A 15,046-nucleotide genomic window follows, 5' to 3' on the forward strand; every position below is an offset into this window, starting at 1 on the left:
TGTAAAAATTGTGTTTTTTCGTTTTTTGTTCTCTAATTGATATTTTTGTTTTTTTTTTTTTTTTTGTTGCTAAATTTAGGTTCATATAAAGCGTGTAGGCTTAAAGTAAATTTTATTTAATTCTTATCTTTTATTTTTTGACACAACGTTTCAGGGATGGTTATCCCCTTCATCAGGCCTTTAAATAAAAATTTTTAACTAATAAATAAAATATTTATAAATAACAAACTTGGAAAACTTACAAAATATAAACAATATTTGATGAAAACAAAATAATTTATGATTTTTACAAAATAAGCAAAATATTTAAAATGAAAACAAACTCAAAAAAATATTTATTTTAAATCCTGAAAATTTCATCGAAATATTTAAAATAGTTACCTAAAAAACTTATTTATGCGAAAAGTAGGCGTGGTGGTGGACTTCAAAAATAAATTTTTAATTCGTACCCATTTTTGACTAAAGCAAAAAAACACATTTTTTAGAGATTTTACCTGGTGCTGGTTTTCCTAAATATCATAAAATCTATCAGTTTTCTGGCAAACTTGTGGACAACATTTTTGTTCATTATTGATTTCTTCATAAGAATAAATTTATAAAACACTATGTTTTTAAAACACATTTATCGAAGAAAATCGGCCCAAAGTTAATATCTGAGCAACTACAAAAGATTTTAACATTTTTTAAAACATATCACAGAATAGCATTTCTTCTAAAAATCAAGACATTAATGAAGTTTTTATCATAAGTATTAACGGAGTTATTAACATTAACATGAGTAAATAGCCCAGGGAAATTAGTAAATTAAATCGCATTTTTCGCGGGACAAAATTTTTTTCATGGAATGTGTTGGGGTGTATGTCCTCATCATAAAAGTCAATTTGTTGGGATGATTGGAGGTTGGGAACAGCCGCCATCTTGGAAAAGAGATTGGTATCGTTTTTATTGAATAGCTCCATTGTTATTCGTTTTAACAAAAAATGACAAAGGTAAGTCTTATTAACAATAAAATTATCTAAAAAATGATATACAAAACAATTCCGTGAGTTGATTAAATAAAATTTTATAGTTGGTCAAAGTGCGGGTTTGTATCGCAACGTTGGGACAAAATGACATTTTTTCATATATCTGGCGAACTTTTGATTTTTGTGGGTAATTCTTCAAGAATGAATTATAGTACTTCTAATTATCTATAAAATGAGCCCACAATTGTTATTGCAACCATCATATTGTAGAAGTAAATTAACTTCGAAATTCTCTATGTACTAGTCAAAAGTGAGAAAAAAGCCAGTTTTTTGCTATTAGGCCGAGCAAATTTTGGGAGTAGAGGTATTACCAAAATATAAGTACGCAGTTTTGCAGCCCCACGCGTCTTAATATCGAATTCAAAGGTCCGACAACTCTGATTCTGTGCTTTATACGGTTTTCGGGGGGTTTAATAACGTAAGTTTTCCAGTTAGTGTGAATGAGCTAAATTTACACTATTTCAAATTATTAATATAAAAACTGGTGCTCTGTCATTTTTCCTAAATCTGGACACCTCAATATTGGCGATGCGATTAATAGAACTCAAGATTTAAGCCGTTTAATCGATAATGTTTTAGAGGATTTTGTGTTTAAATTTTTGTTTGTTTGTTTGAATTGAAAACCCCAATATGGTAACTAAAAAAGCTTGTATCTTGAGTTCTATTAATCGCATCGCCAAGATTGAGGTGTCCAGATTTAGGAAAAATGACAGAGCACCAGTTTTTATATTAACCCTTAACCACCTACCCTCTATATGGGCTACTGACTGTGCTTATATATTGAGCTCTGTTACAGTAGGAGCCTAAAATTTCGCATTCTTCGTATTCATTCTTATAAACTAGCATATCAAAGAATTAAATAAAAATAAAAAATGTAATATAAAAAAACAAAACAACAAAATTACAAGGCACCAAAATTCACAATTTTTCCGTTGCGGTCTTTGAGACCGCAGGTAGGTGGTTAAGGGTTAATAATTTGAAATAGTGTAAATTTAGCTCATTCACACTAACTGGAAAACTTACGTCATTAAACCCCCCGAAAACCGTATAAAGCACAGAATGAGAGTTGTCAGACCTTTGAATTCGATATTAAGACGCGTAGGGCTGCAAAACTGCGTACTTATATTTTGGTAATACCTCTACTCCCAAAATTTGCTCGGCCTAATAGCAAAAAACTGGCTTTTTTCTCACTTTTGACTAGTACATAGAGAATTTCGAAGTTAATTTACTTCTACAATATGATGGTTGCAATAACAATTGTGGGCTCATTTTATAGATAATTAGAAGTACTATAATTCATTCTTGAAGAATTACCCACAAAAATCAAAAGTTCGCCAGATATATGAAAAAATGTCATTTTGCCCCAACCTTGCGACACAAACCCGCACTTTAACCAACCATAAAATTTTATTTAATCAACTCACGGAATTGTTTTGTATATCATTTTTTAGATAATTTTATTGTTAATAAGTCTTACCTTTGTCATTTTTTGTTAAAACGAATAACAATGGAGCTATTCAATAAAAACGATACCAATCTCTTTTCCAAGATGGTGGCTGTTCCCAACCTCCAATCATCCCAACAAATTGACTTTTATGATGAGGACATACACCCCAACACATTCCAAGAACAAAATTTTGTCCCGCGAAAAATGCGATTCCATGCCCATATTTTGACTAATTTCCCTGAGCTAAAAGGCATGCCAAAGTAAGCGTTTTCTTAAATCATCGCTAAAGGGTATCAACTTTGCAGATAGAGAGTTACTGTAGAACAATTTTTTTCTTAGAATATACCCAAGAATCATCCCTAAAAGTCTTCTTATCTCATCCCGGGACACCCTGTATACATATGTATGTATATAAACAATTTTAGCTCGTTTAAAGTTATAAGATATATTTACAAATACAACTTACCAAAAAACTAACACTGAACATAAGAAAATATAAATTATATATTGATTAAATACTTAAAACTAAAATTTATCTGCTAGCCTAGTACCTAAATACTTGCAAGCAAGTCGTGAATTCATACAAATTTGTATTTTGAGTTCACTCGTGAATGTTTCTGTGAACGTACATAGGTGGAAAAAATGTGGAGGGTTTTGCTTCACGAACGATGAAGAAGTTCACACGTGCAAAATTTACGGGAATCCCTTTCACACAGAGGAATTAATTAAAATTTGGAATTTTAATTAATTTAAAAGAACAAAGGAATAATGAATAAATTAATTAACTTATGAATTAATGAATGAATGATTTAAAACTATCGAATGAATGAATATTTTACAACTTTCGATAGTTTTATAGTTTTTATTCGATAGTTCCCATCACTACGTTTTAGAAAAACCTTTGCACCACCTACCTCAAGGCAGCCATTTGCATCCAATTTATAATTTTGGTCGTTGTTTTAGTACGATCTATTTGTTTTGTGTTTGTTTCTTACTTCGAATTTAAAAAATTGTATTTTTTTAAAATTCTATTTTGGATGGACATTGAATCAAACTAAGGAGTAAAGTTATTTTGAAAAACTAAAACTTTGTTTTTTTATAGAAAAAATTAATCCGAACTTTGCTATTTTCCTTGATCAGACTTCTGCATACATCAATATGATTCATCAAAATAAATGGTAATAAGAAGCTCAACTCAAATATTTCAAGAAAAAAATATTAATCAATATATCAAACAAAAAAAATTTAAAAAAGGGTTGGTTTCTTATTTTTAATTTTACGGAAATACATAGGTAGTAATTTAGTTATTTTTTTTTTCTAAAGTAAAATTTTACTCTTCATTTTACTTTTTTTTTTCAAAAGTTCTCACAAACTAATATTTTTTCTCGAAAAAAATCAAAGTACTAATATTTCGATAACACTGTGCAAGTTTTTTGAAAAAAAATTTTGAGACAGGCGCGCGATTAACTGTTTCGCCCTATTTCGGACCCGAGAAATCCATTGGCATCATTAGTTTTTCGATTTATCGGTACGACTTCGAACAAAATTTTTTTTGAAAGTTTTTTTCAATTATTTTGAGATTTTTCCACTGTTTTTAGTCATTTTTCAATCAAAAACAATGTTTATATTGCTAATAATTCTGCTCAAACGTTATTTGCTACATTCTTAACAATTTTGAACAATTTATTTGAAAGTTTATTGATTTTTTTTGAAATTAAAAAAAAAAAAATCGGAATTTTTTACATTGTTATCGTTTTTTCGCTGTTTTCGTTCTCTTTTGCACAAATACATAGCATGTTTTCCATTAAAAATTAATTTAACTGTTAATTTAGTGTTGGTTAAACTTTGACATACTATCGATAGCATCGATAACAAAAAAATATCGAGTATATCGATACTTCACAAAACTATCGATAGTTTCAATACTTCCAATTTATTTTACCACAAGGCTATCGATATTATCGATAGCTTTGAAATTAATTAAACACAATTTGAACTACAAGCTAAGTTTTCGTTTGACATTGGATGTAAACAACGAATTAGCATAGTGTTTGGTAGATATCGATAGTTTCCATTGTCGATTGTATCGATAATTTTAAGAAAAAACTATCGATAATATCGCTAGCCTTGTGGTATAATAATTTGGAAGTATTGAAACTATCGATAGTTTTGTAAAGTATCGATATACTCGATATTTTTTTGTTATCGATGCTATCGATAGTATGTCAAAGTTTAACCAAATTAAGTTAAATTAATTTTTAATGGAAAACATGCTATTTATTTTAGCAAAAGAGAACAAAAACAGTGAAAAAACGATAACAATATAAAAAAATTGGTTTTTTTTTTAATTTTTTCAAAAATAATCACTAAACTTTCAAATAAATTGTTCAAAACTGCTTACAATGTCTTTCTACTGGTAGCAAATAACGTTTGAGCAGAATTATTAGCAATATAAACAATGTTTTTGATTGAAAAATGACTAAAAACAGTGGAAAATTCTCAAAATAATTGAAAAAACTTTCAAAAAAAATTTTGTTCGAAGTCGTACCGATAAATCAAAAAACTAATGATGCCAATGGATTTCTCGGGTCCGAAATATGGCGAAACAGTTATTCGCGCGAATTTTGTTTTTGATCCTCCGGGATCAATTTTAAAAAAAAATAATGAATCAAAATAAAACACAATTTTATTTTTAATATTTTATTCACAAGCTTCAGATCCCTTACCACTGGTGGGGGGAAATCATCCGCTATATTAGAATGTTCGAACTATAATCTCTTCGTGACTTGTTATGCAAGCCCCTTTTATACTTTATTTAACTGTGCAGCAATGCTACATGAATACATTGCCACAGTAAAGATACATAATATAATGTTTTGTTTAGAATTTGAATCATTGACAATTTCTTAGAGTGATTCATTTTTATGATTGAGAAATGCGATCGTTAAAAATCTTTGTTTATATTAATTTATGATTGAGAAATGCGATCGTTAAAAAATCTTTGTTTATATTAATTTAATGGAGATACTTATTCTTATAATTTATTGTACTCAAGCAAATATGCTTGGTATGTTTTTATTATTGTTTATATTGGGAAGTAATTCTATAACTCCTCCCCCCTTTGACTTTTGTTTCTCCTGAAACAATTTTTTATATAAAATTATAAGTATAGCAAAAATTATGAGAATTACAAATCCATTTACACCAAAATGAATATGTGATTGATCTGAAACTTTTTCTACTATTTTTTTAATATTTTCAATTCTTGTCAAATTATAATCTTCAGTTTTTAAATCAAATTCAGTAAAATTGAACGTATCTTCCATATATATATTTATTGGTTGCTTTACAATTGGATTTTTGTTTACATATTCTGTGTCACCCATTTTAATATTACAGTTTTCAAAATTAATTAACACATTTCTTTTTATTTGAATTATTTTTCTTTCATCGCAATAGTTTTTAATTTTAAGATCGCTATTTTTAACAATTAATGAACCTTTTTTAAGTTCCTTTACAATATTTATTTTTTTATTTTTTCTTTTCAAACAATTGTTTTTATTAATACAATTAACATAAGGTTTTAAATGTTTTAATTCTGTATTTTCACAATATTTATAAAAGGTTTCATTTATTTTAACAATGGTTTCATCTTCTATATTTAATTCCATATTTTCCTCATTGGGTATGGAAGTTATAAAATATTTATCAAAATTATAAATCTTATCAGGTATTTGGATTACGAATATTAAAAGATCGTTATCGTATTCGCTTATTGATAATTTAATATTTTTAAGTTTGAATAAATCAATATCATAATAATCTATTTCTTTTGCCGTTAATATGCTTTCCGTCATTATTTGCAATCTACTTGCCAGTATAATATTTTGTATTTTCTCTATAATTGCCTTTAACTTATCAACTGTTCTTATATATTCTAGAATTATAATTCTTTTTTCCAATATTTTAAACTCTTTTACAAAACCAGAATTATTTTTTATTTTTGTATCAATCAATTTTTTAACTATTTCTATTTCTTGTTGGAGTTGGTTATTAATATCTACCTGTTTATTTGTGTTCATTATTAGTTTAAGATGATCTGAAGTTAATGTTTTCAATCTGTTTTCTATTTCTATTTTATCCTCGTCATCCATAGTCCCGAATAAAAAGTTTAGGACTCTTCCTCCTATGTTTATAAGACTTCTTGTCTTTCGTGTATGGGGTTTATGACCTTTAATGCTTTTTAATTCTTCTTGAATTAAATCTAGTTCATTGTCTATATATATTGTCTTAACAATGTCTTCTGGTGACTTCACTATAAAATTCTTTTGTTCCAACCATTGTTTAGTTGTTTTGATCAATAACACATTTATTTCCGTTAAATTTATTATATGTAAAACTGAATTATATTTGTTGACGATATTCACTTCGTCATATTTAACTATCGCGTAACCGTTATTGTTTGTTATTTCTTCGGCAATTAATGATTTAGTGCTTACTATATTAAAGATAGCCACGAAAATTATTAAACTTTTCATCATGTTATATTACGTCCTCTTCTTTCTGGATCTGTGCTTTAACTAAAACTCTTCTCTGGGTTTTTCTATTCGTTTGGCTCGCTTTGATTAAATTGTCTTGATTTATTTGCTTACTCTTTCTTTCCTTTTGGATATTCTTCGTGTGTTGATCTTCAAGTTTATTGTATTTGTATCTTGGTGCTGTTTTATGACGATCTGTTCTAGAATTTTTAACAAATCCTTCCGTTCTATTTTCACTATATTCCTCTCTATTGGTATTTAATTTATCGATTATTTTTTCTTTGTTTTTGATCATTAGATCATAAAGTTTATTTTTATCTACATTGCCTTTTTGTATTTCATATGGTTTTTGCTTTGTAGTTGAATGTATCGAAGTGTTATAAAAGAGATTAGCTTTGTGAACAGCTACTCGAATTTCATGTATACTAGGGTTAATTTTTCCATTAAGGAGTGCTCTAATTTTTTCTGCTAATGTTCTATGAAAGACTTCAATGTCTGAATTCCCTGTATGACTGTTCGGTTTAGTAAAATGTACTTCTATGTCAAGGTCTTCTAATAATTTTATAATTCTTGGAAAATTAAATTCATTATCCATTACGAATCTTTTTGGTTTACCATTTGTAGCTAAATATTGCAGAATTGTTTCTTCTAGAGTTTCATGAGAAACATTTGGAACGTATGTAGCTGTAGTTAGCTTACTAAATTTGTCAATGGAAGTTAAGTATTTTGTTTTGTTAATACAATAAATGTCTAAATGAACTATCTGATTAATGTCTTTTGGAGTTTCTGTTAAATGAAATTTTTCTTTAATTGGTCGTCTATCATATTTAGATTGTTTACAAATATTGCAACTGTTGATTACGTCATTTATTAATTCTTTTAATTTCTTAAAATAGATTTTTGTTCTAAGTCCTCTATAGTTCTCTTCAATTCCTGAATGACCTGTTTCTTTTTCATGATACAATTTTATTTGTTTAATAACTTCCTCTTCTGTTTCTATGTCTTTAGCAAAGTATACACATTTATAAAATTTAATTCTTGTTCCAAATAACTCTATTAATTTTTGTTGAAGTATGTTATATTCGTTGTCTGTTAATTCAGTATAAATTCCTGTATTAATTTTTTCTATTAATGGTATGATAAGATCATTAAAATTATCTTTATTTATTTCATTTATTCCTATATGTATTCTTTTAAAGTTTGAATTTTTCTTAAGTCCGTTTCCTGCTTGTAGTATTATTTGTTGTTTAAATATGTTCACTGCACTATCTTTAATTGGGAAGTGATCATTTAGATCTTCATTCTGCGAATGTATTGTAGCTTTAACTGATTCTTGTTCTAACATGTTTATTTCTTCTTCATTTTTAATTTCTCTACTCAAGAAATCTGCTACAGTGTTGCTTGTACCCTTTAAATATTCGATTTGCATGTCATATTCTCCTAACTGAAGTATCCATCTTTGTAATCTGGGTGAAATATCTCTACCTAAATTCTTTGTTTGTAGCCATTTTAATGGTTGGTGATCTGTTTTAAGATCAAATCGTCTACCATATAAATACGGTCGTAAATATTTTACTGACCAAACTATGGCGAGTAATTCCTTTTCTGTTGTACTGTAATTTCTTTCATGTTCATTGAGAGTTCTACTTATAAATGTTATTGGATGCCCTTTCTGTGTTAGCACTGCTCCAATGGCATAATTGGATGCATCTGTTGTTAATAAAAATTTTTCATTAAAATCTGGATATGCAAGTACCGGTTCTGTTTGAAGTGCATTTTTTAATTCTTGATGTGCTTTAATATAATTTATATCATTTTTATCAATTTTCTTATCTTTCTTTAAAAACTTGGTAATGGGTTGTGCAATTTTTGCATAATCTTTGATAAATTTCCTGTAGTACCCTGTTATTCCTAGAAAGGATTTAATTTCTTTAGTTGTACTAGGAAGTTGTATTTTTTCTATGGCTTCTATTTTATCTATATTTGGTTTCACACCTTTGTCTGTAATTGTATGCCCTAAAAACTTTGTTTCTCTTTTAAGAAAATTACATTTATCTATCTGCACTTTAAGGTTATATTTTTTTAGACGTTGAAAAACTAATCGAAGGTTAACTAAATGTTCCTGTAATGAAGTACTAAAAATTAATATATCATCAAGATATACCACACAAATTTTATTTATTAAACCTTCCAAAACCTCATTCATCATTCTTTGAAAAGTGGCTGGTGCATTTTTCAGACCAAATGGCATTCTTAACCATTCGTAATGTCCATATGGAGTTGAAAAAGCTGTTTTTTCAGAATCAGCAGGATTCATTTTTGTTTGATGAAAACCTTTAGCAAGGTCAAGGGTTGAAAAATACTGAGCTCTTCCTAATTTATCTAATATCTCGTCGATATTAGGTATAGGATGCTTAAATTCGATGGTTTTTTCATTTAATTTTCTGTAATCAACTACCATTCGCCATTTTTGTTCACCTGAATTATCTATTTTCTTTGGGACTACCCAAATAGGTGCATTATAAGGGGAAACACTTTTTTTTATTATACCTTGTTGTAATAAATCTCGAACTTGGCGTTCAATTTCTTTTTCGTGAATTTTAGGGTATCTATATATTTTGCTGAATATAGGATTATCATGTTCTGTCCTAATGCTATGCATAGTTTGTGTTGTTGAAGTAAGTTTATCACCTTCTTTATAAAAAACGTATTTATTTTCATCAATAAATTTTCTTAATTCTTTTTTTTCTTCAAAATTCAAGTTCTCATCTATTAATTGACTCATTTGCGTTGAGTTGCAATACTCTAGAGTGTGAATTTCTTCATATTCATATATACGTTTATTTTCTTTCTTTTCACTATCATAATTCTCAAAATACGTTTTCCTGTTATTTATATCAATATATCCTTCTTTTAAGTATAATGTCGCTCCAATAGGTTTTAATAAATTTTGACCTATAATTCCTACAAATTTATTATTTTGTATTTTCATCAACTTCCATGCCATAGTAGATTCATTTTCATTGAATTCTACTGGTACTTCAGTTATGATCTCAAATTTTATTGTATTTTCGTGATTAAGTGTTTTAATTTTGCTTGGAACTTTCATTAAAGTTCTAGGAATTTCTAATAGTTGTGACTCATCAAGTATACTTATTGTTGAGCCAGTATCTATTAGAATATTAAATTTTTTATTATTTATTGTGACTTTTATTATGGGAAGTGATTCTTTTTCCCGGCTAAGGTAAAATTTACCTCTTCATGTTTTATTTCAGTATTATTTACATCCATAGGTTCTGGTCTTGGATTCCGATTGTTATAATTATTATAGTTATTATTCCTATATTGTCCTGAAGGGAATGACCTTTGATTGTTTTTATTAAAGTCATTATAATTTCTAAATTGTCCTGAATTCTGATGTTTTTGATAACTATTTCTAAAATTATTTTGGAATGGTGGTCTAGCAATATAATTATTCGGTCTCTGATTATAATTCATTCCTCTGCTATTATTGTGGTAATTGTTATTATTTTGTTTAAAATTGTTCGAATTTCCCTGTTTATATTCTTTATTTAAATTTCTATGACGCATTAGCAAAGTATAAGCCTCTCTTATATTTTTTATATTTTGTGCAATAATGACAGATGCTTGATTGGCATTTAAATTATTTAAAAATTTATTCATAACAATACTCTCATTATTTTCTGGGTTATAAATAGTACTCTGTTCTAACTTACTTTTTTTATTAAGTTTTAAAAGGATTCCTTCAGTCTGGTCAAATAGTTGTTGAAGATCACTCGTGTTGATTGTATGAAGATCTTGTAGAATTTGTTCATATGTCTCCCTAACTCCGAAATCCTGGATTAATGCATCTTTTATTGTTGGCCATGTTGGCATTAAAATTCTTCGTAAGGTGTTGATCGCTGCTCCTTGTATTTTATTTCTTATTATAAGTGTCGCTATTGGTTGATTTTCCACACTTACATAACTGTACACAAAATCTATGTATTCGATGAAGGCTATGACATCCTCATCTGGACGTCCCGAGAATGTTGGAATTTTTTCCAATCGTACTAGTGGTATATTTTGGTCTGCTGCTGGATTTGCCATTTTTGTAAAATTATTTTTTTTTTTTTTTTTTAAATTTTGTTTCTAAAAGAGTTTCTGTTTTTTTTTTTCTCTTTTTTTTTTTTGTTAATTTTAATTTAACACTGTGAGTTCACTTCTTTTTTTTTTTTTTTATTTTGTTTGTTAATTTCAGTTTAACATTTATTATTTTTTTTTTTTCACTGCTTTTATTTTTCTTAAGCACTGTCTTTTTCGTAGACACTTTAATTTTCTAATCTCTCTACGAGAATTCGTGTATTTTTTATTTAACACTTTAGAAAAAAATTATTAATTGCTTCGGCAATTGTTTTATTAAATAACTTTTAATTGTTCGTTAAAACACTTCGGTGTTATTAGCTTTCACAATAAAAGTATTTTTTTTTGTTCGAATCACTGGATCTCATATGTCACTATTAAATTCGTTAATAGATCTCATTGAAATCCTACCGACTGCGCCAATTTTGTTTTTGATCCTCCGGGATCAATTTTAAAAAAAAATAATGAATCAAAATAAAACACAATTTTATTTTTAATATTTTATTCACAAGCTTCAGATCCCTTACCACTGGTGGGGGGAAATCATCCGCTATATTAGAATGTTCGAACTATAATCTCTTCGTGACTTGTTATGCAAGCCCCTTTTATACTTTATTTAACTGTGCAGCAATGCTACATGAATACATTGCCACAGTAAAGATACATAATATAATGTTTTGTTTAGAATTTGAATCATTGACAATTTCTTAGAGTGATTCATTTTTATGATTGAGAAATGCGATCGTTAAAAATCTTTGTTTATATTAATTTATGATTGAGAAATGCGATCGTTAAAAAATCTTTGTTTATATTAATTTAATGGAGATACTTATTCTTATAATTTATTGTACTCAAGCAAATATGCTTGGTATGTTTTTATTATTGTTTATATTGGGAAGTAATTCTATAACTCGCGCCTGTCAAGAATTTCGACTTGCAGAGTGTAATTATATTGATAACTGCACATGTTACACCTGTTCAAAAATTGCAAGAATAAGAAAATTAGCATTAGTTTCGAATAATTTTTTTCTATAAAAAAACAAATTTTTTTTTCAAATTAACGATAAAAAAATTAAACATTAATTATAATCGACTTACACGTAAATTGATTCCGAACGCTTCGGTGGCGCTCATCATCAGCACTAACTCAATTGACAAAAACAATTATTAGTTTTGGTAAATCCAGAGCGAAGAAGAAACAGTTAGATTTTTTGTAAGTAAAAACTCACAACAGAGAACAAAAGTGATTGAATGTCGCTCCCCCATCCACATTCAAATTTTTTTTTTCTTTTTCGATGAAATAATTTTCATAGGCATTCAGCCTATTAAAGTTGTTTACATTTTGTATTAATGTTATGATGTGCTCTTTCTCATCAGAATCATGACCTTCCGCAATTACATGATCGGCAAAAGCCGATTGTTTTAGTTTTTTCTTTTTGATGCAATTGCAATGTTCTTTAAATCGTACATTCAAGTTTCTTTTTGTTTGTCCAATGTAACGTCGTTTGCAAACTCCACATTCAATAGCGTAAATTCCCGATTTTTGTTCTTGGTCAACTTTATCTTTTGTAGAAAAATGATTTAAATGATTTTTAAATTTGTTCATTATTTCTGGGACATAATTAAAATCTTCTCTTTTCATTTCATTCGTGAAATCCAAACAATTTTGCTTAAACAAAGTTGATTTTTCATTTTGGTTCACTTTCATTGAATGCTTTTTTATAATGGAATCCACAAGAGACTTGGAATAACCATTTAAACTAGCTACATCAAGTATGAACTCATATTCTTTTTTAAAATTTACTATAGATAGTGGAAGATTGACAATACGATGTGCCATGGAATGAAACGATGCGTGTTTATGTTGAATAGGGCAATAAGAATCACTAGTTATTATTCTTTTTGTACTAGTTGGCTTATGGTATATTGCCACATCAATTTTGTCCAACTTTCTTGTCAGTTCCAAGTCTAAAAAGGCCAGTTTTTGATCCACTTCTTTTCCACTTGTGAATTTTATTGATTCGCATTGATTACACTGGTCAACAAAATTTAACTTTTTTTTCCACAAAAACCAAAAGATACTTTTCTAGTAGTTTTTGGGGTGCTGAATCCGAATCTGAAGTCAGAAAAATTTTATTGGCCTCCGTTTTTGAAATATTACCGTTATAAAATGCTAAAAAACGTCATTTTGGCTGTTTTCGAGGTTCTGTTTTTATGTGGGGTAACTCATTATAAACAAATTGGTAACGGTTATCATAAGAACAAATATTCTTCTTTCAAAAACTTTTAAAATTTTCCTGATATCTTTTTTATTGCTCGAGATATCTTAAGTTTCATTGAATAAGCCAAGGAGAAACTAAACTTAATCTAAAGTTTAAGTCACTGTTCACAGAATTTTTGCCACAAGACCCAAAATATACTTTTCTGAAGGTTTTCGAGTTGCTGAACTCAAATCCGCAATCGGAAAAATTACCGTTATAAAAAACCTTTTTTTGCATTTTATAACGGTAATATTTCAAGAACGACGGCTAATAGAATTTTTCTGATTGTGGATTCGAGTTCAGCAGACCAAAAACCTTCAGAAAAGTATATTTTGATTCTTTGTGGCAAAAAAAGTTTAATTTGGTTGGCTAGTCCTGACTAATAAATTTGCTTCTATAAAGCTTTACAGGTGGTAATGTAGCTCCTGTAAAGCTTTATAGAAGGGATAATGTTTGTTGGGGTGTTGTTTATGATTCAAAGACCGCTACTTTAATTTTAAATATCGCGGGCAATAAAAGAGATATCGGAAAGATTTAAACATTTTTCGAATAAGAATAAAACTAGCTCTTATAGGCACCGTTACAAATTTGTTCATAATGAATTACTCCACATAAAAACATAACCTCGAAAACAGCCAAAATTACGCTTTTTGACATTTTCTAACGGTAATATTTCAAAAACGAAGGCCAATCAAATTTTTCTGATTTCAGATTCGGATTCAGCATCCCAAAAGCTATTTTGATTCTTGTGACAAAAACCTTGTTGACCAGTGTTATTTAAAAGGTTTAAAAAATTATCACTTTCTGACTCTTAAAATTGTAAAAATGTCATCCACATACCGATAAAAAACTTCTGGTAAACTACCTCCAGCTTTCAATTTCATTTCAAGCTTTGCCATATAAATTTCAGCAATGAAAGGGCTTAGTGGGTTACCAATACTTGTACCTTTTGTTGACTTAAAATATTCACTGCGAAACTGGAAAAAAACTATGGTTCATACACATGTTGGCAGCTTTTGTATATATTATATACATTGAATGGGCTTTTATAGTCACTTGGAGTTGTCATATAAACTTGGTTTCAATTTTATTAGATTCAGCATACAAACAAGCTTGTTTTTATTTTTAAATGACCTCACGGGAACAATTAGTTTAAAAGATACAACCGAAAACTGCATTATTAATAAGTAAGGGTATTGCTGCCAACAATTTTCACCACTAAAAATTCTGCTTATAAATATGTCCGGGTTAAAACCTAAATACCCTAGTGTACAGGTATGTTTGTCGTATAAACTAGTGTAATCAAGGTATATACAATAGTATTTAATTTGTATCACCTACAACCTAATAAAAATGAAGTTTACAGGGCAACCAACAACAATTTAAATAGGGTGTATGTGCAACGCATTTTTACTCATTTGGTGCACACACCTCAGCTTCGGCTGAGCTATTAAAATTTTTGTCGGTGTCGAATTTATTCCCATTTCCACATAGGCATTTGAAAATAGTTCTCCTAAATATTTTTGCTATCGCTTATTAAATATATATTATAAACTTAACATAATGTATTATATTGATTATGCATATAACAATAGAGAAAGTTTCTCTGTGAGCCTACTACTCATCATTGTC

The 15,046-nt window shown here is 28.4% G+C and overlaps 1 protein-coding gene across 2 annotated transcripts in view; it reads left to right on the forward strand.

Annotated features, from left to right (window-relative positions):
• Positions 1-15,046, forward strand: part of LOC129906663 (bcl-2-related ovarian killer protein homolog A-like) — a 53,833-nt gene that overhangs the window by 17,943 nt on the left and 20,844 nt on the right. The window contains exon 1 of one of the 2 annotated variants that reach the window (XM_055982523.1): positions 14,504-14,689. The exons of the other annotated variant lie outside the window; for it this stretch is intronic. Within the exon in view, the coding sequence (XP_055838498.1) occupies positions 14,654-14,689 (36 nt within the window). The 5' untranslated portion in view covers positions 14,504-14,653. Of the gene's footprint in view, positions 1-14,503; positions 14,690-15,046 lie in introns of those variants that run through there. 2 annotated transcript variants of the gene reach the window in all.

The sequence above is a fragment of the Episyrphus balteatus genome, chromosome 1 (genome assembly GCF_945859705.1).
Source record: "Episyrphus balteatus chromosome 1, idEpiBalt1.1, whole genome shotgun sequence".
NCBI lineage: Eukaryota > Metazoa > Arthropoda > Insecta > Diptera > Syrphidae > Episyrphus > Episyrphus balteatus.